Genomic DNA, 27204 nt, shown 5'->3' with positions numbered 1-27204 from the left:
AAGAGGTGGCAAGAATACACAGAAGAACTATACAAGAAAGATCTTAATGTCCCTGATGTCCACGCTGGTGTGATCACTGACCTTGAGCCAGACATCCTAGAGAGTGAAGTCAAGTGGGCCTTAGGAAGCATTGCTAACAACAAAGCTAGTGGAGATGACAGTATTCCAGCTGAGTTATTTAAAATACTAAAAGATGATGGTGTTAAAGTGCTGCACTCAATATGCCAGCAAGTTTGGAAAACGCAACAGTGGCCACGGGATTGGAAAAGGTCAGTTTACGTTCCAATTCCAAAGAAGGGCAACGCCAAAGAATGCTCAAACTATCGCACAATTGCACTCATTTCACATGCTAGCAAGGTTATGCTCAAAATCCTACAAGCTAGGCTTCAGCAATATATGAACCGAGAACTACCGGATGTACAAGCTGGGTTTCGAAGAGGCAGAGGAACTAGAGATCAAATCGCCAACATTCGCTGGATCATGGAGAAAGCACGAGAGTTCCAGAAAAATATCTACTTCTGCTTCATTGACTATGCAAAAGCCTTTGATTGTGTGGATCACAACAAACTGTGGCAAATTCTTAAAGAGATGGGAATACCAGACCACCTTACCTGTCTCCTGAGAAATCTGTATGCGGGCCAAGAAGCAACAGTTAGAACCGGTCACGGAACAACCGATTGGTTCAAAATAGGGAAAGGTGTACGACAAGGCTGTATACTGTCACCCTGCTTATTTAACCTATATGCAGAGTACATCATGAGAAATGCCAGGCTGGAAGAATCACAAGCCGGAATTAAGATTGCAGGGAGAATCATCAACAACCTCAGATATGCGGACGATACCACCCTAATGGCAGAAAGTGAAGAAGAACTAAAGAGCCTCTTGATGAGGGTGAAAGAGGAGAGTGCAAAAGCTGGCTTGAAACTCAACATTAAAAAAACTAAGATCATGGCATCTGGACCCATCAATTCCTGGCAAATAGAAGGGGTAGAAATGGAAGCAGTAACAGACTTCATTTATTTGGGCTCCAAGATCACCGCAGACGGAGACTGCAGCCATGAAATTAAAAGACGCTTGCTCCTTGGGAGGAAAGCTATGGCAAGCCTAGATAGCATATTAAAAAGCAGAGACGTCACCTTGCCGACAAAGATCCGCATAGTCAAAGCTATGGTTTTTCCAGTAGTAATGTATGGCTGTGAGAGCTGGACCATAAAAAAGGCCGAGCGCCGAAGAATTGATGCCTTTGAACTGTGGTGCTGGAGAAGACTCTTAAGAGTTCCCTGGACTGCTAGGAGGTCAAACCAGTCAATCTTAAAGGAAATCAACCCTGATTGCTCATTGGAAGGATCGATAATGAAGCTCAAGCTCAGATATTTTGGCCACCTAATGCGAAGAGAGATCTCTTTGGAGAAGACCCTGATGCTGGGAAAGATTGAAGGCAAAAGGAGAAGAGGACGGCAGAGGATGAGATGGTTAGATAGCATCACTGAAGCAATGAGCATGAAACTGAGCAAACTCAGGGAGGCAGTGAAGGACAGGAAGGCCTGGCGCAATATGGTTCATGGGGTCACGAAGAGTCGGACACGACTTAACGACTAAACAACAACAACCCCCAAATTATCAGATGCATTATGATTGTAATGGCTAATTCTGTGCAGAAATATGCTATATATGTTACAATGGTGATTTCAGGTAGATTCCACATAAAATCATGGAGATCCAGTTTTTTGCCCCATGTTCCTTGGTCCAAATTTTTGCACCATAGCAATAACAGAGATCCTCAGATGCATGGTTGTTACAGATAATTCCATGCTGACAGACCTATGACTGATGCTAGTTTCAGGTGTATCCTATGTAAAATGTGGATTCTACAACCACCTGTACTTCAGATCCATATCTTCACAATAATTCCAAAATTAATCAGAACTATGATTGTATCATTTACTTTTTACAGTGGGCATATTCTGTGATGTGATGAATCACAGACTGATGTTTCATTTAATAAATTAGACTTTTACTTTCTGTAATAGCTACCTTTCCCTTTTTCTCTTCTATTTTATCCTTTTCACATCTTGCTGTTGTCTTCCTTTGTTACTTGTCTATCCATCTGTATTTTTCAGTTTATTTTGTTTTCCAATCGCTCTTTTCTATTTTTTTTTTCTTTTAGTTACAAAAGTTCTGAAGGCTTAAGACAAACCAACTCTTTGATAACAGGAACATAAAAAGCTGAGAGTAATCTCTGCTTGGAAGAATTCTAAGAGAAACATATAAGGTGCTTTGGAGACAGTAGGGCATTGTATAAATTGCCAACTAAAATATGTGTTTTTTGAACATGTAGAACCTAAAGACTCCTTTGCTCCATTCAGGCATTACAAAATACTATAAGCAAACAACTCAACTTCCTCTCTGTATAATCATATTAATTTCACTGGTCTCCTTGACTGTAACTTGATTGTTTGCAGCAAAGGGTGTTTGGGAATAAATTTATAGACTAGTGTTTGTCCATAAGACACAATCTTAGTTTGGGATTGCCTAGGTCTCTGCTTCTGACAATTGAGCAGAATTTGTGGAGACTGCTCTTTTACAGAGGGCATCAGCTTGATGGAAGGGGCTGCTGTTCACTTCCACTCGAGAGATTACTCTTTATTGCACCACCAGGAAAGGTTTCTGTCTTTTCTCTGGATTCTCCACATTTTCTTTCAGAGATGAACATGCTTAAGAAACTTAATTTTTGCACTATAACACATTTTTACACTATATTTAAGACACTACTGTCCCTCTGCATAGATTTACTTAAAAACTAAACAAAAAGATCATTGACCAGCATTACAGTGAACATTTTATTTTTAAAAAGCCCGCACTTAGTAAATTTAAAAAGAGGCAGCTATTTATTCCAGAAGACCTAGCTTTTCATAATAGCCCTCCCTGCGTTAACGTTACCACGGATTAGCGAGAAATGCAAGACTACACTAAGCGAGGACACACCCACAGGCCCAATCTAGAGTCCGTCATCCCTGACGAATCTTCTAGTTTCCATAGAGCACGAGCCCTTCTTGCACCAATCCGCGGGGGAGAGCATCCAAGGATCAGCCAATGGCGTTTTGGCTGGAGGCGAACGTCCTTTATAAAATGAGCCGGTGCGGCACGTGCGCTTTAGTCGTTGGGCCGCTTTTGTGGCGGCTTGGGGTTAGAACGTTGTAGTTAAGGTTATTTCTGTAGGGGTTTCCCCCCCTCCTGCTGGATTTCGAGGTTTTCCCTTTTGCTGCCGTTGTGTGTTAACCACGGGGGGAAGCGAGAGAGGACGCTTCAGTTGTACAGGAAGTTCAAATAGACTGTATGATTATCGAGTTTGTAAACGACTTGCATCAGAAAGAAAACGCATCACGAATTTTAGTAAGCTTTTTCCGGAAGGTAATATTGGTAAAATCAAATTGCTTCCCTTCAGTATGGTGTAGGCATATCGTAGTTCGCCGTATCTCAAAAGCGTTAATCTTTTGCTGTGCGCAGCGCAAATGATCTTTTAGTATTTATGGATCATCTCTGTTTCTCAGATGTGTAAATTTTCGAGAAAACTAGCTAACAATGTTATGTTAAAGGCATCGCCAGCATTTTCTATCGCTTTATTTAAAAGGAAGAAGGTGGCAAAGGGGGAAGAGTACATGGAACTAAGTCAGCCATGTTGAGATTTGGGGGAAAATTTTACCTTTTAGTTACTTTTGAGAGCACCTTAAGTTGCTACGTGAAGGCCTTGAGTATAGTGCAAAGACAAATGGACACACACAAAAAAAGGCCTACTGTTACAGTGCCTTTTCTTTCTAAGCCTTAGAAGATGAAATCACAGCCTGACTTAGTTGTGCTTACAGGGGGGCTTTAAATTTTGGGGCTTGATTTTCTACTTGAATGGAGCATATTAGAGATCTCAAACACATAACTTTACTGATGTCAGAGAATATATGACCAAGAAATAATGAAAGCAAGGATAACATGTTTTAAAACCAGTTAATTAGAGCAGTGAGATTTGGATCACACTGCTCTAAGTGGTTTTAAAATGTGCACTAACAGGAAATATGCTGAAAATGTAGCTGTAATCCATAATACCATTGGATGACATTGATTATGTAGAAAATTATAATAAATTCTAGTAGGGAGTATCTCTGGTATGATATTGAATATAAAATCTTAAGTACTATACTCACAAGTGTGATATAGTTGACCCCTTTTAAATTGCATGTGTGGGAATACTAGAAGTTGATTGATGGTGGCAAAGTTCCAGAGTTGCATGCCTTAATGCCATGCATCTTTCCTTGATGACCTCCAGACCTCCTTAAATCCAGTGGTCTTGCTGGTTAGGGAGGTGAGATGTAATCCAAGATACCTGGAGGATGCCAACTTGAATAAATCTGCATTAGCAAGTCTCGCCTCAAACTGAAGGGATTCCGTTCACTTCATGCTAATGGAGCATATTGTTCAAGGAGGGGGACATTAAATTTCTGCTTTAGGTAGGCACACTCAAGGCTTTAGCACAATTAGTACTTTAGATCATAACTTTTAAAAGGAATGTAAAATGACAATTTCAGTTGAAGTCCTGTATATACAATGCACTCAAAGTATTCAGACCCTTCACTTTTTTCACTTTTGTTATGTTACAACCTGATACAATCGTTCAAGTTCATTTTTTTTCTTGTAAATCTACTCTCAGTACCCCATAATGACAAAGCGAAAACAGAATTTTAGAAATGTCTGTAAATTTATTAAAAAGGAAAAACAAATATCACATTGGCATAAGTATTCAGACCCTTTACTCAGTACTTTGTTGAAGCACCTTTGGCAGCAATTACAGCCTCAAGTCTTTTTTGGTATTATGTGACAAGCTTTGCACACCTGGATTGGGAGATTTTCTGCCATTCTTCTTTGCAAATCCTCTCAAGCTCAGTCAGGTTGGATGGGGACTGTCGGTGGACAGCCATTTTCAGGTCTCTCCAGAGATGTTCAATAGGGTTCAAGTCAGGGCTCTGGCTGGGCTACTCTAGGACTTTCACAGAGTTGTTCCTAAGCCATTCCTGTGTTGTCTTGGCTGTGTGCTTCAGATCGTTGTCATGTTGGAAGGTGAACCTTTGGCCCAGCCTGAGGTCCTGAGCACTATGGAACAGGTTTTCATTGAGGATATCTCTGTCCTTTGCTCTATTCAGCTTTCCCTCAACCCTGACAAGTCTCCCAGTCCCTGCTGCTGAAAAACACCCCCACACCATGATGCTGCCACCACCATGCTTTACTGTTGGGATGGTATTGGGCAGGTGATGAGTGGTGCCTGGTTTCCTCCAGACATAACATTTAGAATTGAAGCCAAACAGTTCAATCTTGGTTTCATCAGACCAGAGAATCTTGTCCCTCACAGTCTGAGAGTCCTTCAGGTGCTTTTTGCAAACTCCAAGCAGGCTTTCATGTGTTTTGCACTGAGGAGAGGCTTCTGTCTAGCCACTCTGCCATAAAGCCCAGATTGGTGGAGGGCTGCGGTGATGGTTGTCCTTCTGGAACTTTGTCCCATCTCCACACAGGATCTCTGGAGCTCAGTCAGAGTGACCATCAGGTTCTTGGTCACCTCTCTTACTATGGCTCTTCTCCCCCAGTTGCTCAGTTTGGCTGGGCGGCCAGCTCTTGGAAGAGTCCTGGTTGTGCCAAACTTCTTCCATTTGAGAATGATGGAGGCCACTGTGCTCTTGGGAACCTTCAGTGCAGCAGACATTTTTTTGTAGCCTTCCCCAGATCTGTGCCTTGCAATAATCCTGTCTCTGAGCTCTGCAGGCAGTTCCTTTGACCTCATGGCTTTTGCTCTGATACAGTATGCAGCTGTGAGGCCTTCTATAGAGAGGTGTGTGCCTTTCCAAATCATGTCCAATCAATTTAATTTACCACAGGTGGACTCCAATCAAGGTGTAGAAACAGTTCAGCAACAATCAAGAGAAGTGGGAGGCACCTGAGCTAAATTTCAAGTGTTGTTGCAAAGGGTCTGAATACTTATGCCAATATGATATTTCAGTTTTTCCTTTTTCATACATCTGCAAACATTTCTAAAATTCTGTTTTCACTTTGTCATTATGGGGTACTGAGTGTAGATTAATGAGAAAAAAATGAACAACTGTAGTATCAGGCTGTAACATAACATTGAAAAAAGTGAAGAGGGTCTGAATGCTTTCTGAATGCGCTGTACTTAATCATACTTAGTCTGAATAGACTTGCATAGAGAAAGTATTAGGATGAAATTATTATATAATGTGTGTATGTGATGTTCTACTTAGTATACAATTTAAGATTGAACATTTCTTTGCTATAAGAAATAACTATAGTTTCTTATAGAATTATAATTTATAAGAACTATAAATTAGCACATTCTTACTGTCAATCATATATTTGAAGCATGTCCTTTTTTGGGGGGGGGTGCCTTTGAGTCAGTGTTGACTCCTGGTGACTGCCTGGACAAGTCCCTGCAGTTTTCTTGGCAAGATTTTTCAGAAATGGTTTGCCTTTGCCTCCTTCCTAGGGCTGAGAAAGAGTGACTGGCCCAAGGTCACCCAGCTGGCTTTGTGCCTAAAGTGGGACTAGAAGTCATGGTTTCTAGCCTGATGCCTTAACCACTACACCAAAGTGTCTCTTGCTATGTGATATCTACCTTATTTATATGAAAATTCTTATGCTTATCCTTTTTTTTTATGCAAGGCTATGGTTTCTGGGATATTATTCACTTTATGAGAAACTTTATTTTGCTTAGTATCCTATTGTCCACATTGATATTCTTCTTTAGCTCACTTTATATTTTATTTGTACTGCATATTAATATACCCACAGTGTTTCTTCTTTCTGTTTCTATTAATCCTTTTATTTCATTTTATTACTTTTGATATGAAGCTGTACACAAACTGTTGGTCATTGACCATAATAAAAGTTTTCAATTTTATGAGAGATTTACTTATTCTGAGGCACTTTTGTGTTCTCATCAAAGACAATATTTTTCTGAAATCTATAGTCCCATGACTAAATACATCAAATCCATTAGTGGTAGTCTCTTCCTTCTTACCTGTTATTCTTAACCATCAAAGGGAAAGTAGTTACTGTGGCCTTGCTGATTCTGAAATGAATGCCCACAGACTAGAAGTACAAGAAAAGCCTGGTTTTACTATTCATATTCCTTCAGGTGAGTTAAACCTTTATCTTAGAGCATTTGTGACTTTTTTTCACAATTTTGCATGTATAAATTTTGTTATATGGAATGTTATAAAATAAAGCTTAATTTGATTGAATTAGATTAATAGAATGTTTTGCAAAAATTGTTTCAAACTGATTTGTGCAAATATAATTTTTTTTTTAAAGAACTCATTAAATATTCTGCTTAAGGATTCAGGAGCTGTATGTTGAGGAGTCCTAAATATAAAGTCATTACTCTTAGAAGCTTAGAGAAAAACAAACTTCCAATTAATTAATCTTGCAGTCTCCTGGCTATTCTGCTTGTTTTCCGTATATCAGTCTAATTACCAAAATCCAACAATTAACAAACCATTAACCCTTATTTTTATAATGAATGTATCTTGCCTTTAAACAGGTGAAAAAGCAATAGTTAAATCTCATCACCCCTCAAGCAGTTTTGAGAAAAATATATTTAATAAAGTTGCCATTAAGGTAATTGCTTCAGATAATTACCCTGAGACTGGGATCATGGAAGGGAAAGAATGCAGAGTTGAAAAAGATACAGATACATTACCCATCTTGAATGTATCACAAGAACCAGCACATTTCCAAAAATATGAGCTTGATAATACCTGTTGTGATCTTCAAACAGGAGCCAAGTATTCCATTTCAAGCCAGTCATGTTACTTAAGTGCTTCACATTTAAACTTATCAAAAGAAAACCTAACTTACTTTAGTTCATCACTCAATGAAGAACTTAAATACGTACATAAACAGCAACACAACATTTCAAGTACAGTGGAAAATACAAATGGAACAGATACTAATACAGATTTCTCCTATATTAAGGAGAATGAGAGTGAATGCAATTGTTTTGATGATGACTCCCAGTTAGAATATCACAGTGCTGAAGAACAGGATAATGTTGATTGTGACTGTTCATATAGACAGGAAACACAGAATTCAGAAATTTTTCAAGAAAAGGAACTGGTAAATGAAGATGTTACAGATCACCAGCAACCATTGACCAAATTTGAAGAGAAATTTTCTACATCAAGTTGTGTCAAGAGCCATTATAATTGCAATGAAATATCAACGTTCCTCCAGATGTTTCAAGATGTCAGTTGTACAGAGAATCAGTATATACACTTAGATGAAAAAAGAAATGAGAATCTTAGCATGTTTTATAGTATAATTGAAGATTCATCTCATGTTAAGGTTAATAAAGAAAATAATTCAAAATTATTTTTGACTAGCAAAGCTGAGATAGAAGAAAAGATTAAAGTAAATTTTCTTAGTGATACAACACTGAAATCTATTATGCCTACTCCTAAAGAAATATTTAAAAAAAATGATTATCTAAATAAGACTGGAAGTCCACATATATTATGCCAGGAGAGAATGTTACTGCCTTTTCCTCAGGTTTCTCATAATCCAGAAGGTTCAAATTCATGTGCCTACAAACCATCAGTTGTAGTTAATGCTGACATAGAAAACTCTGTCTACAATTCCTGGGAGCATCATGGAAATTGCACTGAGAATTTTTCTGGTGCAGAATTGAAATGCATCACAAATGCATGTGAATCTGGTAAAAATTTTCGAAGTGCAGTTAACCAAGCTATTGATGCAACTGCTGATTTTAGAGCTAGTTTTACAACAAGTCGAGCCATTAATGTCAAGAGTTCAGTGGTATCTAAGGCACAAAACACTGTGATAACAATGATGAGTAAATGTAGGCCCAGGGAATGGCCGACTCCAGAAATAATGCCTGTAATGGCTGACTGCAGAAGTGTTGCCTGTAATACAGACTGGTCATGTATATCTGGCAATGTGGAGATAATTGACTCGCAAATAGCAACATCTGATATGTTGGAAGATTGTATTACTAGCGATTCTACAAAACATGGATGGAAGTTGAACCCTGAGGTAATTGAAAAATATTGGGGAGCTTGTATTTAATTAGCAAATTATTTCTTTGCACTTCTAACAATTCTGGGTGAAACATTGCATAAGCTGGTGCGGTTGTACAAAGAAACTTGCTCAGAACAGATTTGGGGAGATGCTGTAATGCAGAACCCTCCCCTCTCCTCCCCCCCCATTGTGGTAGAGAGGTATCAAGGGGTTGTTTGCTTTTTAAGTGAAAGACAGTGATTACATTTGTTTTATAGATGGTAATTATATCTATTTTAAATACCTATAAAGTAGATAGTAATTATGATAAATTAAAATTCACATCAACAGTCCTTTCTCCTCTTCCCACTGCATGCCTCCCAGATCAAAGCGTGGTAGGGAATCTGTTTATCTAGTCATTTCAATTCTGGCAAACAGTATTAAATACATATCGTGGTTTCATTTTGGAGATTTAAGTATCCACACCAGGGCTTTCTGAACACGTCCAGTGTAGAATTTCATGGCAGCAGTTGCAGGACTGTCTCAGTGGTCAAGCATTTATCATAGGATTGATTGGAAATTAACAAAAGGTGGAAAAAGTTAGTTTGCTGTTATAAGTGTACCACTCATTTGCAGATACATAATTTTTTAATAAATTATCTTCCAGGATCCTTTGGAATGGAGTAATAGCACTAGCAAAGATTTGAATGAAATTCCATACAGGTATTATTTTGAAAAAATATTTTTGTTTAAAATCTTGTTGTTCAGTCGTTAAGTCGTGTCCGACTCTTCATCATCCCATGAACCATATCGCGCCAGGCCTTCCTGTCCTTCACTGCCTCCCTGAGTTTGCTCATTGCTTCGGTGATGCTGTCTAACCATCTCATCCTCTGCCGTCTCCTTCTCCTTTTGCCTTCAATCTTTCCCAGCATCAGGGTCTTTTCCAAAGAGTCCTCTTCTCATTAGGTGACCAAAGTATCTGAGCTTGAGCTTCATTATCAATCTATCCAATGAGCAGTCAGGGTTGATTTCCTTTAAGATTGACTGGTTTGACCTCCTAGCATTCCAGGGGACTCCTAAGAGTCTTCTCCAGCACCACAGTTCAAAGGCATCAATTCTTTGGCGCTCAGCCTTCTTTATGGTCCAGCTCTCACAGCCATACATTACTACTGGAAAAACCATAGCTTTGATTATGTGGATCTTTGTTGGCAAGGTGACGTCTCTGCTTTTTAATATGCTGTCTAGGTTTGGCATAAACTGAAACGGGGTTCTGTTCCTAATAATGATAAATGGGAAAGTTTTTCAGAAATTTCACTTGCCCATGTGCTCTTGGGGATAAGCTTGGTGGGGTACTTCAGGGCTCTGCCTTTTCCCCACTCCTATTCAACATCGGTGTGAGGCTGCTGGATGAAGTCTTCCATTGGCTTGCGGTGCAGCTCTTCAGTATGCTGATGATACCTGGTTGTACATCTCCCTCCTGGGCTGACCAAGCAATGATGTCAAAGTGGATTGGGGAAAACAGGCTTCTGCTCAACTCTGGCAATACAGAGTTGCTGTGGATTTTAAGCTCCCCCCCCCCCCCATTCTGGGAATTTTCCATCTTTTACTCTTCATGGGGTACGCTTCCCCAACCAGAGTTGGTGTGCAATTTGGGGATCTGTCTGCACTCTCAACTGCTACTCAGAGCAGATGGCAGCAGTGACCAGGGAGGCTTTTGCACAGCTTCATCTTGTTCATCAATTGCATGCATTCCTGGACCAGGAGGCTTTGTTCGTAGTGACTCATACTTTAGTCACCTCCTGTTCGGATTACTGTAACACACAGTAATCGTTAGAAGAACATATGAAGAACATTTGGAAGCTGCAGCTGGTCCAGAATGCAGTGCTATGGGCAGCTTTTGGCATTTCTTGTTGCACCCATGTAACACTGCTTCCCTGCGAGCTGTGCTGGTTCCTAGTAGGCTTCTGGGTGCAATTCAAGGTAGTGATCATCACCTATAAAGCCCTCCTTGGCATAGAGCCAGACTACTTACAGGACTGCATTTCTCTTATTGTTTCTGCCTGCCCCATCCAGATCTAGTACAGAGGACAAGGTCTGAGTCCCATCTATTGAAGAGTGTTATTTTGTTGGACCCCAGAGTCATGCCTTCTTGGTGGCAGCATCTGCCCTATGAAACAGCATCCCCCTGGAGATTCAGATGGCCCTAACCCTGTTAGCAAGGGTTAATGCCTTAGCAAGGCGTTGAAGACCTGGCTGTTTCCCCAGCCATGTGGGTCAGGGGGTAGGTGAGCTCTGCTGCTATTGATGGTGAGTGGGGTTAACAGCTTATCCTTGGGCACAGGGGGGTTATGTTTGGAGGGTTTCTTTGCTTGGAAGTACTGTAGTACAAAAGGAACCTGGTCAAAATCTCTTTTCCTTCCACTTCCATAAGTAGCTTGCTTTCTTTAGCTGAAACATCAGCTGTTCCATTCATTGCTGAACCTAAGTCGATCAAAATTAACAAGGTTACAGTTAGATTTGAATAAGTGAGTACTTATATTTGAAAGCAAATTGAGTACACAAAAGTAATTTAATTAAAAGTTCTTAATGCTATTCTTAGTAGTGCATTAAAATATTACTATAACTCATTAAGAGATTTTTTTTTCCTTTGTGCCTTTAAGTCAGTGTTGACACCTGGCAACTGCCTGGAGAAGTCCCTGCAGCTTTCTTGGCAAGATTTTTCAGAAGTGGATTGCCCTTGCCTCTTTCCTAGGGCTGAGAGAGAGTGACTGGCCCAAGGTCACCCAGCTGGCTTTGTGCCTAAGGCTGGATTAGAACTCTCAGTCTCCTGGTTGCTAGCCTGGTGCCTTAGCCACTACACCAAACTAGCTCCCATCATTGAGGGAATAATTGACAGAAATTATTTTTCTTAACTTAAAGTTTAAAAAGTAATTCTAGTTTATATTTCTTGGTATGAATATTAACTAATATTTCTGCTGAAAGGATGATGCAGCTATCGAAAGAAATAAATCGTTTGCCAAACTGTTGTAAAGAAATGCTACAGAGAGCCATCAAAGCTGAAATGCAGCTTTTAAAACTTCGTTATCAGATGTTTCATCAGCACTGCTGGCAGACTTGCAGATTTTTTATGAAAGGAAAGGAAAATATAAGCAGGTTTGTAAGAAATGACACTTGAAATAAATAGCTTATATGTAGAAGGCGCAATATTTGGTTATAAGAGTGCAGTTCTGTACGTATTTAAGTCCCATTGTATTACTCTAGAAAGGAGATATAGGATTACAGCATTGGTTTTGTAACTTTCTCAGGTTGTGGGTTAAGGCACCTGAGAAATGTGTCCAGTTACCACCATTTTTTCTTCTCTAAAGGGGTGCATATGCTTATCTTTCTGCCTCCCTCTACTTCTTTATGTTTTTTCACCATATCACCTATATAGCTTTTTCCCATTCTTGTTTCCTTCTCCATGTCTCTGCAGGTTTTATATCCTCACCCTGCAGCCTCCTGTTGTTGGTATTATTCCTTTAAATATATGTCTGGGTTCCAGAAGCAATGTGAGAAAATGAAAGTGGTCATGGCCAGAAGCCAGAACTTTCTCTGTTGTTATTTCAATCATCCCTCAGTTTTTCCTAATGTTCCATTCAGATGTGCCTTCCAGGAAGCTAAGGCAGTTATATGGCATGACAGAGAATAGGTTGTATGATGTCCTTTCAGGTACTTGAAGGATACTATCAGGACCCCCTTCAGTCTCCTGTTCCAAGATTAAACATAGCTAATTCTCAGCCTCTCCCACAGAACTTAATTTCCAGCTTTGACTGTTCTTGCTGCTTTTTTGAATCTGTACCAATTTATGTGAGTACTTCTTAAAAGTCTCTGCCCAAAATTGGATGCATTACTTCAAGTAATGTGACCAAAGCAGTATAAAATGGACTATAGCTTCCTATGATTTGAAAATTACGCTACTTTTCATCAAGCTAAACTTGCATATTTATGCAATCACTTCATATTGCTGCCACACATTGATTTTTTAATCAGTTACTATTCCAAGTAACTTTTTCACAGGTAGTATAACCAAACCATGTATTCCTGAACCCATGTCCAAGTGGTTTTGAAAATTAATTTAAGGGAAGATGAGTAAGAAAACTATGGCTGGAAAGTATTTTGCATACCTATGGAAATACTGCATTTACTTAAAATACTGTCTTAATTTTTAGTTCTCCACTTGGAACTGGAAAATCGGTGTCAGAAATATTATTGTCACAAGATAGTGAAGTACCTTCTCTGCACTTAGTAAGTTGGGGTTTGGATTTTTTGCATATTTATTTCATTACCTTTGAGCTGTTTGGGGTCTTTTGAAGTGAGGTATTTTGAAAGCAAATTTTAAAATACAAATCTTACTTGATTGCATACCTCGAAGCATATATATTGTATAATGTGTACTGTTATATCTTGAAAATAAATATAAAGTTCACTAACACGTACTAATTCATTTCTTGTTTCAAACTTTTCAGTGTCCAAAGTAATATTCAAGTGTTGAAATTTAAATAACAAAAGCAATTCAAATTTCTGTTATGACAATTCTGAGGAAAATTCTCAGGAGAATAAATGTAAGCCAAATAATTTTTCTAAAACTGATCTTTGCAAAGAAACACAGAGCAGGAAATTTCCCTAAATATAAAAAAGTAATCACAGTGCCATAGAAAACAAAATTCAACATGATTTTTTAATAGATTACAGCTCAAAAGAATAAAAACAGCGACCCTCAGCAGTGCCTTTCCAAGAAGAATTTGGAGGAGAGAAAAAACAGTTTTGAAGAGGAAAGTAAGTTCATCTTCTTTCTATAAAGGTTATGCCGTAACTCATAACTATCAGTGTTTGAGTTTAGCCATACCTAAAATGTCAGATGTAGTTTCTTTTCTGATATAGGAAAGGAAGTAAGTTAGAGAACCAGTTTGAGAATCAGTTAGAGAGCCAGTGTGTTGGTGTGGTTAAGTCATCAGGCTACAGGAGACCATGAGTTCTAGTTCCGCCTTAGGCACCAAACCAGCTGGGTGACTTTGGGTCAGTCATTCTCTCAACCCTGGAAGGAGGCAATGGCAAACCAGTTGTGATATCTTGCCAAGAGAACTGCAGGGATCTGTCTAGCAATCACCAGGAGTCAACACTGACTCAAAGGCACAAAAAGCAAAAAAGGGGGGGGTATTGGTCCAGTTAGCATTCTATTTGCATTGAATTCAGATTTAATTTTGAGTGGTCATTTTAAAAGATACATTAGATAAGATTAAAAGACAATTTATTTTTTAAATCTGTCCTATGTGGGACAACAAGGAGACCCTCCTTTTATGATCTAATAGGTCAGGCCAAATCCAATTAGAGAATACAGTCCCACAGATACCCAGGCGTCAAGCCATGAAGTCATAAGTTAGCACCAGCACTTTAAATTGTACTTGGAGCTGAACCAGTAATCAGTGTAAGGCCTGCAATGTAGATGTAATATGGGCACAACGTCAAGAGCCAGTTAAAATGCTGGGCGCTGCATTCTGGATCAATTGTAATTTCAGAGTAGTCTTTAAATGCATCCCTGTATAAAGTATTTTATAGTATTACAGTAATCTATGCAGGTGGTAGTAAGAGCACAAGTTGCTGTCATCAGGTCTGTGCAGATAAGGATACAGTTGGTGCTCCAGCCAGAGTTGGACAAAGACCCCTCTAGCCACAGCTTCGACCTGCTGCTAAAGTAGGAGTCATGAGTCCAGACAGACCCTCAAATCATAAACCTGTCCTGAGCAGGTAGTGCCTCTCTGTCCAGAATTACAGTGGTGCTGGAAGAGGCCCCCAGTGTACAATCCCTGTCTTGCTTGGGCACAGTTTGAGCCATCTATACCTTGACAGCCTCCAGGCATCAACATAGGATATCAACGGCATTCCCCCTACAACCCAGAATAGCAATGTATAGTTGTGTATCATCAACATAACCCAATGTCTTATGTTCTCACAGATCCATGTGTTCAATCCTCTGTTCTGTGCAACAGCCAGGAGGGACAGAGGTCCAGTCTACTTAAAGCAGAAGGTAGTACCTTATCAACTTTCTCTGAGTTCACAGGCCAAAAAGAATCCCAGATGAGAATACAAGACAATGCTTTAGTCAGACACTGCCCAGCTGGAGTCAAGACTATGGCAACTCCAAGTGACTATCAGCAAAGGGCTGTGCAAATTGGCCACAGTAGCCATGCGGGAGATCTCTCTGATGATTCCTCCACAGACAGGGCTGCTGGATAGTAGTCTGCCAATGCAATAATAGTAATAATGGTACCAGTCAACCAGTGCAGTAATGGAGGAGAAGGTGAGCTTAGCTGAGTTTGGTTTTTGTCTTTCTGTCAGTGCTCCAGGCATAGTTTCTGGTACTTTTCCCAAGGCTTCAGTAAACCAAGGCACTGACCAGAATCAGCACCCAGAAATAGGTTGCTTGGGGGCAATAAGAATTATTTAAAACTTCTTTGCAACCTCTGCTGGTTTTACTAACCTCTACTATATACACAATCATTTATTTTTAAATATTATTTTAAGATTCTTTAAATACCCAAGAAATCAGCGAAGACTGGTTTGATGCTACAGAGAACCCAACAACAATTGAGTCATCAGTTTTGTGTACAGACCCTCTAAAGAGGTCTGCAACAGGTCAGTATTGATTTTGCATTGGTTTGGAATAATGCAGACAGTGCTGTGAGTTTTGATTGCCTTTTTCTTGGAAGCATGGGAAAGCTCTTTTTTGTGGTCTTTTGTGCAGCCCTATGCATAGATCTGTCACTGCAGAAGTTCTTTCTAGAGGCTTTACTAAAATTAATGCTCATCCCTTCCCTCAAGGAAAAAAGTGTATTAATTTGCATACTGAGAAAAATGTGTTCTCCCACCAAGAGGAAGTAAAAAGTAAAATAAAAGTAAATAAAAAATAATGTATTCATTTCTTTCTCCTTTTTTCATTTGCTAGCTGATTGCACCATTCTCAATTTATATTTCTTTAGGTTTCTAATTTGTATATGTAAACCACTTTTTCATATAAATGTGCCCAAACAGCTCTCAAAACAAGAATAACAAAATGTATAAAAGCCAAATTACAGTGTTAGTATCTGTTTACTTCAAACCATAATATAACATTCCAAAAAGTATAGTAGCAGAGAGTATGAGTTACTAATACACACTGACAATTAGTAATTAATTTGTAAAGTAAATACATCAGAATGAGTTAAAACTTTTCTCAAAGGTCTTTAGCAAGAGTTATACTTTTCATCTGTGCCAGAGATAGAAATGATGTGGGGATATGACTCCTTGATACAGGAATATTTTATTATCCATATTGTTTATCCTTGATTATTTTTGTAATGTAAGGTAGGAATGTAAGCCACTCATAATCAGTTGAGATTGATATTACAGAATGAATTACATATGGGGGAATAGTAATTAGCTATGAGAGAGAGGAGTTTCCTTGAGAGGAGGAGGAGTCAAATCTTTATTATGTTCACAGACTAGCAGGAGGAGTCATCCTAACAGATAATATGTCACATTCAGTCACTGGGTACAAAAATTCAGGAGTTTGGTTTCACCTTTTCCAACAAACAAATTTTATTAAAAGACATAAGCTTTTGTGAACTTGCAAAAATTGGTAAAACATTCTCCTGGTTCATTTCTTTTTCCTAGGCCACATAGCTAAACTACATTTTCCTCCTTAGTATTTCCAACTTTGGCATTCCAGTCTCCAAACACAAGCATGTTCTGTCAATTTCAAATTGAATTTGATTGTAAAACTCATCAGCCTCCTCTTCTGTATCAGCGGTTGGAGCATAAACTTGGAAAATCTGATGATTTTCTAATTGATATCAGTAATTGACTGCATTTTAGCCACTTGGTGTTCTTGCTATACCCTTCCTGTTTTTTTTTCATGTCCTGAGTAGTAAACAGTGTGATCTTCTGACTGAATGTGTCTAGTCCATTTCAGTTTCCTAATGCCTAACATGTCAATGTGTAGTCAATTCATTTCATCTTGCACTTTGTTGAGCTTTCCCATGTTCATGCTTCTTAGTTCCATGTTCCCACTGTAATTCTGTCTTGGCAGCTTTGGATTTTCATTAACTGCATGGCAGCTAGACATCCCAAAGGCTATAATCTAGCCATGTCATAACATCATTAGTACTCCAGAAGATCCCCAGCTCTTCCTCAGTTAGCATGTTGAGTGCCATGTGATCCGAAAGGCCCATCATCCAGCACTATATTGTCAGTCATTTTATATTATCTATCCATGTGGTTTTCTTGGTAAAATACACTAGTTGTTTACCATTGCCTTCTCCCATGAAGTGTCAAATTATGCCTTTGCTGTTGTCACTAAAGTGATCATCTGCCTCCAGCATCTGCTTATATCACTGGTGCCCGATATGGGTGCCTGCTTTCTTTAGTTGGGCAGCTGGGATGACCTTCATGCTTTGGGCAACCCTGATGGAGTTATATGCCCTTAGCATACACTCCCTGTGTTCTTTGCTTATCTCTCCCAGGAACACTCCCCCTGCTACAATGAGGCAATACAGCAGGACTTGGGAGGGTGTAAGGTTACCTGGCATAGGGTTTTTTATTGTTTCTTAAGTTGTCTCATCCCGTGTTACAAAGTTCCACTTCTTAAAGTGTCTTTTATTTTTGATTCTCATGGTTTCCTTTACATGACTCATGTAATACTACTATATTAGAAATGCTCATAATACTGAAAGAGAATAAGATACAGGCTGTCAGTGATGAACACTATAATTTCTTTGAAGAGCTAAATGAAATCTTAGATGCAAACAGTGTCCCTCTAGTTTCATGTCATCATCTTTGCCAGTTAGTCATTCTCATTTGTTGTTTGTTCTCTAATTGTTTGGCTATATGGTTATTGCTATAGGTATTTGCAGGTATTTGCAAAAATTGGTTCCTTAAGCATTGCAAAATTATGTCCCTTAAATTACCCCAAAGCCCCCCAAAATATAAAAAAGATCTCTTTGGCCCTACTTAATTTGGTGATTTAATCTTTCAGTTGCTCTTCAGTTTATTTTTTAAAGGTAGCACTGTTCTATGTTTATCAACAGAGGGAGCTAGAATACTGGGAAAAAATAGTATTTAATGTTTCTTTTGATAGAAAAAAGCTGCAGCTCCCCCCCCCCCAAAAAATACTATAGAATGTTAAAATAGTAAAACAAGGTAAAATAAAAACTGGGCCTACGTGGTCCAGGGACGTAGCCCTTGAATCAGTAAGAGTTGTCAGGAAATACTTTACTCTGCATTGATGCATTCTTTATGTGATATTTCTTTTCATTTAAGAGTAAATAAATATCTGAATTGCATGCTTTGTATATTTTTAGAAACACAGACAATAGAAGAGAAGAAAAAAGAGTTCAAAAACAATTACTGTGTCCATGTTGGTGGTCTGAGTCCTTCAGTATCAGAAGTAAGTTGAGATTAGAATATAATGTTTCTTTCACTTGCTACTCTGAAAGTACATTGATCTTTCTTGCTCATTTCAGGTTGACCTTTGGCTGCATTTTCAGAAGTATAATGTTTCTGAGGTTTCTGTTTGTGAGTATTTCAAAAATTACAGGTATGTGTGCTATACTGTCAGTTTTGTGGCTCCTGCTGTTGAGGTGTCTGATTTAATAACCAAACATCTAGGGAAATATGAATTCACAGCTTTTAGAAGAGAGGCATAACTTACTGAAATAAACTTCTGTCACAATCCTTTCTGCTAGTACTCTGGTCTGTTGGAACCTTATGGCAATAAGTATATCTATTACTCACTATGGTAGGTATGTGCATGTTTTCCATGTCAATAGAGACAGGTGTGAACTTAGTCTAATTAACTGACAGTGCTGAATATACAGCTGTACTTAAAACACATGTATATGTGCACGACTTCAGAAAAGAGAATGCTAATTTGATATAAACATAGGAGATGTGTGTAATTTTTCTGCTTTTGATTATTGCTTGCTGTCTTGGTAGACACAAGTAGAGAAACAGTATTTAATAAGACAGTAAAAGAGGCAGGAAGACCTGAACCCTATCTTCCTCTGCTTTCTGCACTGTTAATGACAAGACTGTTCCCCCTCAATGTAATGGTATGTAAGAGTAACCTTGAGGAACAGGAGGAAAAGCCACAACCAGGACAACCGTCAGATAAAAGAAATTTGAGTCCGAGGCAGAAATGTAATTTGAGAAAGTGTCTCAGATTTGATCCTCCCTAGTTCTTTTGAAAGTAAAGGGCAGGAGGGTGGAGATGCATTCAGACTTGCAAGATTCTGTTACTGTAATGTAAAAAGTAATATTAGCATTCATAACTTTGGTTTCCTAGTCTGGTCTACCTCAAAGACCTACCTGCATCCGCCCACCCACCACCCATTAGGATAAGAGTTAGGGAATTCCTTTCATTGTGAATAGGAAGGGAGAGAGCTAGCCTGTTAAAAACTCAGGTTTCATGCCTTGCTTTCTTTAATGCTGTTCCCAAATTATCATCATCACCAGGATACCCACTATGAAGCCAGAAGACCAGCCTATTTTTTTCTCCATTGGTCTTAAATAATTTGCTACAGCTAGGAACATTGTACTTCTATCCCAATATCTTCCATGTATTGCTATCTTTAATATTGGAAATCCAACTGCATTTTAACCCAGCCCCTACCAAAACCTCAGAAGAGCAACATTTTAAATTGTGCCTGTAATATTTTTCTCAATAAGATCCATAAAGAATAAAATGTATAAAGCTGAAAATCAAAGTTAAACCATCATCATATGAAAATTGTAAGTTGGATAAATACATCTGGAAGTTTATTGTTTCCATAAAAATGTTCTTAATAACTTACAATCTGTTTAAAATACCCTAAAGGTATTAATATAAGAATCTTGTCTAGTATACCCATCAAACTTGAATTTTATAGGGAACAATAAATACTGTTCTCTTTCCCAGTTGTCCACATAGAACATCTTTTAGCTAGTTGCAAAATCTGAATTCATTATGTCTTACATCTTTTCATTCTACTATAATTTCTGCACTCTGTGTATATTTCTGAATTTCTCTAGAGATTCACATAGGGCATTACTTGGATTTGAGTTTTCCTGCTGAAATATGAAAGCAGGCTATAGTTGATTTTTAAGAAAAAATAGCTACACAGTCCTCCCAGACTAGACCAATGAAGCAGAAATCATCCTAAACATCTTGAGGGTCTGGAAAGGATAACTCCATGCCCATCCTGTTTAATTTATATTAAAGTACACCATGAAACAATGACTGCCAGCTTTTGCCTTTATGCTAAGTACTATACAGAAAGCATTCTACATGGGGCTGCCCTTGAAGGGTATCTGGAAGCTTCAGCTGGTGCAAAATGCAGCGGCACAGACAGTTATGTGTGCCCCTAGAGCAGTACATGTTACACCTCTGCTCCACAAGCTGCATTGGTTGCCAGTTTGTTTCTGGGTCCAATTCAAGGTGCTGGTTTTGACCTTTAAAGCCCTTCATGGCATGGGGCTGGGTTATCTGAGGGATCACCCATCCCATCACGTCTGGAAGAGAAGGCATGCTGCGGGTCCCGTCTGTCAGGGAATTACATTTGGCAGGTTCCAGGAGGTGGGCCTTCTCTGCCATGGCACCTGCCTTGTGGAATCTTCTCCCCCCCAGAAGTGAGATTAGCTCCCATCTCTCTCAACGTTCAAGTCCCTCAAGATCAGGCCTGGGGGTCCCAGGGGACTGGGGAGATCTTGCGATGCTCCCTTTTTAATATTATCCCCTCCTGTCTTGTGTGCTTTTATAGTTATTTTTACCTGTATTTGTTTATGTATGTATTCTTTTTAATTGTTGTATACCGCCCAGAGTCACTTTTATGTGAGATGGGCAGCTATATAAATACAATAAATAAATAAATCAGTTGAAATAATTTGCAGATTACTGTATATAAGCCATCATTGTTTCTGTAGGTGCCAGTTCATGCATGATACTGCCACTTGTATGCAAGGTCTCCCTATAAGTGCAATAAAATATGATTGCATTTATAACTGCTGTGAAGAATATCAGAAGCTACTGCTTTCCATCTTTTTTCTTTCCTTTTTATTTTTCTTTAACTTTTTTCCCTTTCTTGCACTTTTTGCTTTTTCTTTGATTTCTTTTTCTCTCTTCTTTGCTTTATATTAGTTTGCATTAGTTTTTTTTAAGTTTTAATAAAAATTATATATATAAAAGATAGATCTCATTGTTTGATAACTGTGTAAGATTTTGGCCACAGAGCACAGAAAATAGAGTAACAATATATCAAGGAGGGTATGAACAAGAGGAATAGAAATTTCATCCCCACATACGTAGTACTGGCAGAAACTGGTCCCAAGTACTAGGGTGAGGGAATGGCCTCCATGAGGCTCTGAGAATAAGGAAGTTTCCTTATTTAAATTTTAGTTCTCTAGCGACAAATGGAGGTTAAAGTTGGGGCACACCAGAATCATAATTTTAGAATGAGCTTTAGGAACAGTGTGCCCAGAGTTATCTGCAGAAACTTCCTACCAGAGTTGCATCAGCTGATGATGCAATACCAATTTTATAATGCTCAGTGAATGTAAGAGCAGATAACCAAGCTGTCTTATAGATACTCAGAATTGATTCGATAAACTTGGAAGGCAGCAAAGGCTGCCATATCAGTGAGGGAACTGACAGTGATTCTTACTAATTGGTACCTGTGGGTAATTTGCTATCAAGGTGGGTATTATTGGTCACACAGCCAGATGTTTAGACTGGATTAGACATTTTTATCCTTCCTAAGGACCTGGGATAGGCAGATGTTGTTTGATGGTGTTAAAGGTATCGTCGCAGGATGTAAGCTGTTTCAAGTAAAACTGCCTTTTGCAATTGACTGATGGTAATTTTGTCAATGCCGATGCTATTCAAGTGGTGCTGAAGTTATTTTGGGATTGCACCCAAGGCACCTATAACTATCAATACTGTCTTTGCTTTTTTTTTGTCACAGTTGTTCTGCTTCTGTTTGCAGGTCTTTGTATTTTGTGATTTTCTCCAGTTCTTTCTCTTCTATTCTCCTGTCTCCAGGTATTGCACTATCCAGACTTTTTTGTCTTTCTTATCAACAATTGTTAAGTCTGGGGCTTTATGTGGCAGGTGCTTGTCTGTTTGAATTCTAAAGTCCCAGAGCACTTTAGCTTCTTCATTTTCTATTACTTTGTCTGTTTTGTGGTCCCACCAGTTTTTGCTTGCTGACAAGTCTGTATTTCTTGCAGATATTCCAGTGTACCATTGTTGCTACTTTGTCACGCCATTGTCTGTAGTCAGTGTGTGATCTTTTTGCAGCAGCTAACTAGGTGGTCCCCTGTTTCTTCAGTTTCTTTGCAGAGGCAGCATTTGCTGTCGGTTGCTGTCTTCTCAATTCTGGCTTTATATGCATTTGTTCTTAAGGCTTGGTCTTGTGCAGCCCAGAATTAGCCCCTCTGTCCCTTTCTTCAACTTTCTTGCTCTTAGCCATTGCCAGGTTGTCTTGTTATCTGCTTTGCCTGATAGTTGTGTGTGTACTGGCCATGTAACACTTCGCCTTGCCATGTCTCTTTTCTGTTCTTCATTTGGTCTTTCTTATAGGCCAATTTGGTTTCTTTGGTATTCAGTAAGCCTTATGGTGTACTAGCTTCAGTGCATCTTCTTCACTGTCCTTCAGATATTCTTCCAATGCCCTTTTGTCTTCTTCAACTGTCTGGTGTACTTGCAACATTCCACGCCCACCTATGCTCCTTGGCAAATAGTGTCTGTCAATGTCACTGCATGGATGAAGGGCATGATTCATTGTCATTATTTTTCTGGTCTTCCTATCCAGGACTTTTAGTTCTGCTTGAGTCCAGTTCACTATTCCAGCTGTATATCTAATGACTGGAATTGCTCAGGTGTTAATTGCTGTGTTGGTATTTCCACCACTGAGTTTGGACTTTAAAATCTTTCTTCTTCTTCTCCTTCTCCTTCTCCTTCTCCTTCTCCTTCTCCTTCTCCTTCTCCTTCCCCTTCCCCTTCCCCCTCCCCTCCCCTCCCCCTCCCCTCCTATTATTATTATTATTATTATTATATCCCACCTTTTATATATATTTTGAGTTTTTTTTCATAAAGTAGTAAAATGAAAATAATAAAATGAATACAGATTTAATCTTTCTAAATCCATCCATTCTGCCTAAACACAAAAACAAACCCTGGGAGACAAATGTAAGTCTTAGAATGAACTGGGTAAGGGCAGAAGATAGAAGGGAATATCCTTTGTTGTTGTTCAGTCGTTAAGTCGTGTCCGACTCTTCGTGGCCCCATGAACCATCTCACGCCAGGCCTTCCTGTCCTTCACTGCCTCCCTGAGTTTGCTCAGTTTCATGCTCATTGCTTCAGTGATACTATCTAACCATCTCATCCTCTACTGTCCCCTTCTTTTGCCTTCAATCTTTCCCAGCATCAGGATCTTTTCCAAAGAATCCTCTCTTCACATTAGGTGGCCAAAGTATCTGAGCTTAAACTTCAGTATCAATCTGTCCAATGAGCAATCAGGGTTGATTTCCTTTAGGATTGGCTGGTTTGATCTTCTGGTAGTCCAAGGGACTCCTAAGAGTCTTCTCCAGCACCACAATTCAAAGGCATCAGTTCTTCGGCGCTCAGCCTTCCTTATGGTCCAGCACTCACAGCCATATATTGCTACTGGAAAAACCATAGCTTTGATTATGTGGATCTTTGTCAGAAAGGTGATGTCTCTGCTTTTTAATATGCTATCTAGGTTTGCCATAGCTTTCCTCCCAAGAAGCAAGTGTCTTTTAATTTCATGGCTACAGTCTCCATTTGCGGTGATCTTGGAGCCCAAATAAATAAAGTCTGTTACTGCTTCCATTTCTACCCTTTCTATTTGCCAGGAATTGATGGGTCCAGATGTCATGATGATATAATGGTCACCTGAATTAAATTCACCCATTCCCATCCATTTTAATTCGCTGATTCTCAAGATGTTGATGTTCAATCTTGTCATCTCATGTTTGACCACATCCATTGCCTTGATTCATAAATCTTACATTCCAGGTTCCTTTGCAGTATTGTTCTTTACAGCATCGGACCTTCTTTTCACTCCCAGATACATCCACAACTGAGCATCTTTTCAGCTTTGGCCCAGCCGCTTCACTCTTTCTGGAGCTACTTGTAATTGCCCTCTGCTCTTCCCCAGTAGCATATTGGACACCTTCCAACCTGAGGGGCTCATCTTCCGGTGTCTCATCTTTTAGCCTTTTGACATTGTCCATGGGGTTTTCTTGGCAAGGATACTGGAGTGGGTTGCCATTTCCTTCTCCAGTGCACCACATTTTGTCAGAACTCTCCACCATGACCTGTCCATCTTGCACAGCATAGCTCATGGCTTCATTGAGTTATGCAAGCCCCTTTGCCCTGACACAGCAGTGATCCATGAAGGGGAAGGAATATCCAGTTCAGTGGAAAAGCTGGGGGAAGAAAGCAATACCATCCTATCTTAATAAAAATGCACAATTGGAAATCTACTGGCCATCCAATTCGAAAAACTTAGCAAATGTTGTCAGTAAACAGTATGAACTGCTTCAAGGGGCAGGTAGCTAAAAGCTGAACTCATTTGAGCTCCAAGTTTGTCTTTGTCCAGCCTGGAACTACGCTTCCAAGAACCTTTTTAACATGAGAATGAAAAGAGATTGTATTCTCTGTGCAAAATCCTAATGAGAGTAGTCTGTTGACTATGCCACAGATGGGACCATTGTTCATGCCTGAAGGTAATCTAAAAGTTGGCAGTTATTTGAACAAGTAGATTGTGCAAGTAATGGAATACTCCATTTGTGCGCATATATTAATGAGAGTATCCTCATAATGAAGTAAAAAACCTCTTAGATATTCAGTTATTGAGAACAATTGTTTCTGAGCCCCAAAAAACTATCCTGGAGTCTTCAAAGGAATTTGAGTTGATCAGTTTACTAAGTTAAAGACTACAAGTGTCTTGGCCCATGGGAACAATGAGGCCATCTTGACCTACCAATGATCTTTGGGAAAAACTTATTGGGAATGCATGCAGGAGCTCTTTTGACCAATCAGTAGTCTGAAGTGTCTGTGTGCCTGCTGCTATAGAGCAAGGAATTTCATGGCAAATTTCTTTGTTTGGATTCACTGGTTTGGCAAATGAGACGGGTAAGAAACTTCAAACTCCCATATTACCATTTTAAATTGAGCAGTCTGATTCCTTTAGGATTGAACAATAAAGGTGATCTGTCTGAGTTGGAAGATACTTCAGCTGAGTGAGTTGAGTCTCTACCTGGTCAGCTCTCTTGACTGTTTATTAGGGGGGGAAAGTTATATACCTCTGTGCTTGTTCATTTGAGCTATGGCCATGGAGCTAATCTTTTGATCCATTCCCAATCATTATAGAAGAAAATAGGTTTTGTTCAAGCCAGTAATTTGGCTTCTTAGCCAAAAAGACTGGCACCTGTGATTATGATAGTCTGTAGGAGATTTCAAAGGAACATTGAGAATTCATGGTAAGGATATTCTCATTTGTTCAGATGTTCATTGTTTTAAGTTAAAAGATCAAGTTTATTTTTAAAGTTTTTTTTCCACCTTCCAAGGAAGGGAATTAATTAATCTTTTCCTGCAGCATCCATCCTCACTGGCCAAAAGAAAACTTTATAAAAAGCCAGATAAATGTAACGAATCAAACTGGATATATTATGCATCTCCTATATTTAATTAATGAAATGTGTTGTATGTAAAGTATTCATTTTAAATTCTGCATATATTTTACATTTTAGATATGCATTTCTTAATTTTAAAACAGCCTGTGATGCAAAGCTGGCTGTGAAAGAAATGAATGAGAGAGAAATAAAAGGAAAAGCAATGAAAGTTCGACTTGTAAGGACAGTTAGGGAAAATGGAATCCAAGATTATCAGAACTCTATGAAACAAGAGTGTGAAAATCAAAGGCCACTTTCTCAAAAGAGAAACGAATATTGGAAAAACTCTGATCCAATTTTGGAAGTTCCTGCTATAACCTCAGCCACATTCATACTGCCTCCAGATGATTCCTTCTCTTTAAAAAAGTCTGATGTCTCCAAAGATGATTTGAAGTCACCATTGCCTCTTTTGCCATTGGCAAATGTTCCCAGACCCACCTCAGGCTCTTCAGAAGGGCCCCTTTGTGCTTCAGGCCTTTCCAAAGTGCCCCATTCTGGCATTGTATCTTCTAAATCTTCATCAAGGAAAACATCCTTTGAAGAGGTAATTTTTATGGGATTGCATGTCAGAACCTACTTTAAAGACATATCTCCATCTGTTGCAAGGTTTAATATAGATAAGCTTGCTTAACTGATAAATGCAGGTCCTCGTGGGTCACCATTTCTCTCAGTGCATTAAGCAATGATTAAGTGGCTTCAGCACCAACTTATGGATAATCAATATTTCTGTTAAAGTTGGTATCAGAAATCCAGCATTGAAACAATCTTGTTATTTTTAACCACATTTAATACTGATTCTATTGTAACAGTTGCCATGGTTATATCTACTGAAGAAATTTCTAGATTGAATGGAATTGGAAAGGGAATATTTTGATCATACAGCCCCCTTCAGATAATCCAGCTATGTTTAAACTATTAAGACACGTCTGCAGAGCACTTGGATATAAAAAACCACTTTCAGCAATTCTGTTGTATTGAATACATAAGTTCTGAAATCTCCAGTTGTGCTGCTTCTAATGTTACAGCATTTGTTTTAATGTTAGCTTCCATAAAGAGAGCATTAATATTGTCATCTTTAGTGCAATTACAATTTTTGTTTACTTTATATAGGATATCACAGAGGGCCTCTTGCCTTTTGGTTCAGTACAGTTTACTCCAAATCCATCATCTACTTTTATACCTCCAAATACATTAAATTTAAGGAGTTTCCGCAAAGTAGTGCAGAAACTGGAACAGTTATATCCAGAGATTTGTAGGTAAGCGTAATATTCAGTGGTGATATTCATAGGAATATATATATCAAACTGATCTCTCATTTATTTTGTTTTAGAGACAACATTTTGGATGCTTTGGTAGAGATAAAAGAAAACAAGGGTCACCTTAGTGGTT

The 27204-nt window shown here is 38.9% G+C and overlaps 1 protein-coding gene across 1 annotated transcript; it reads left to right on the top strand.

The window, feature by feature from the left end:
• Nucleotides 1–7630: 7630 nt before the first annotated feature.
• Nucleotides 7631–26621, top strand: RBM44 (RNA binding motif protein 44). Its single transcript, XM_088135539.1, has 8 exons — nucleotides 7631–9105; nucleotides 9737–9792; nucleotides 13278–13353; nucleotides 13794–13884; nucleotides 15631–15741; nucleotides 18444–18529; nucleotides 18606–18679; nucleotides 25894–26621. Exons 1-8 carry the CDS (start codon nucleotides 7708–7710, stop codon nucleotides 26444–26446), a joined length of 2445 nt encoding a protein of 814 aa, XP_087991665.1. The 5' UTR covers nucleotides 7631–7707; the 3' UTR covers nucleotides 26447–26621.
• Nucleotides 26622–27204: the final 583 nt, after the last annotated feature.

This window comes from Python bivittatus, unplaced genomic scaffold (genome assembly GCF_059951505.1).
Source record: "Python bivittatus isolate LINGU-HERP-01145 unplaced genomic scaffold, Pbiv_v1 ctg000200_np1212, whole genome shotgun sequence".
Lineage (NCBI taxonomy): Eukaryota > Metazoa > Chordata > Lepidosauria > Squamata > Pythonidae > Python > Python bivittatus.
Note: the sequence above shows the minus strand (reverse complement) of the source record. Positions and strands in the feature narration are given on the sequence as shown.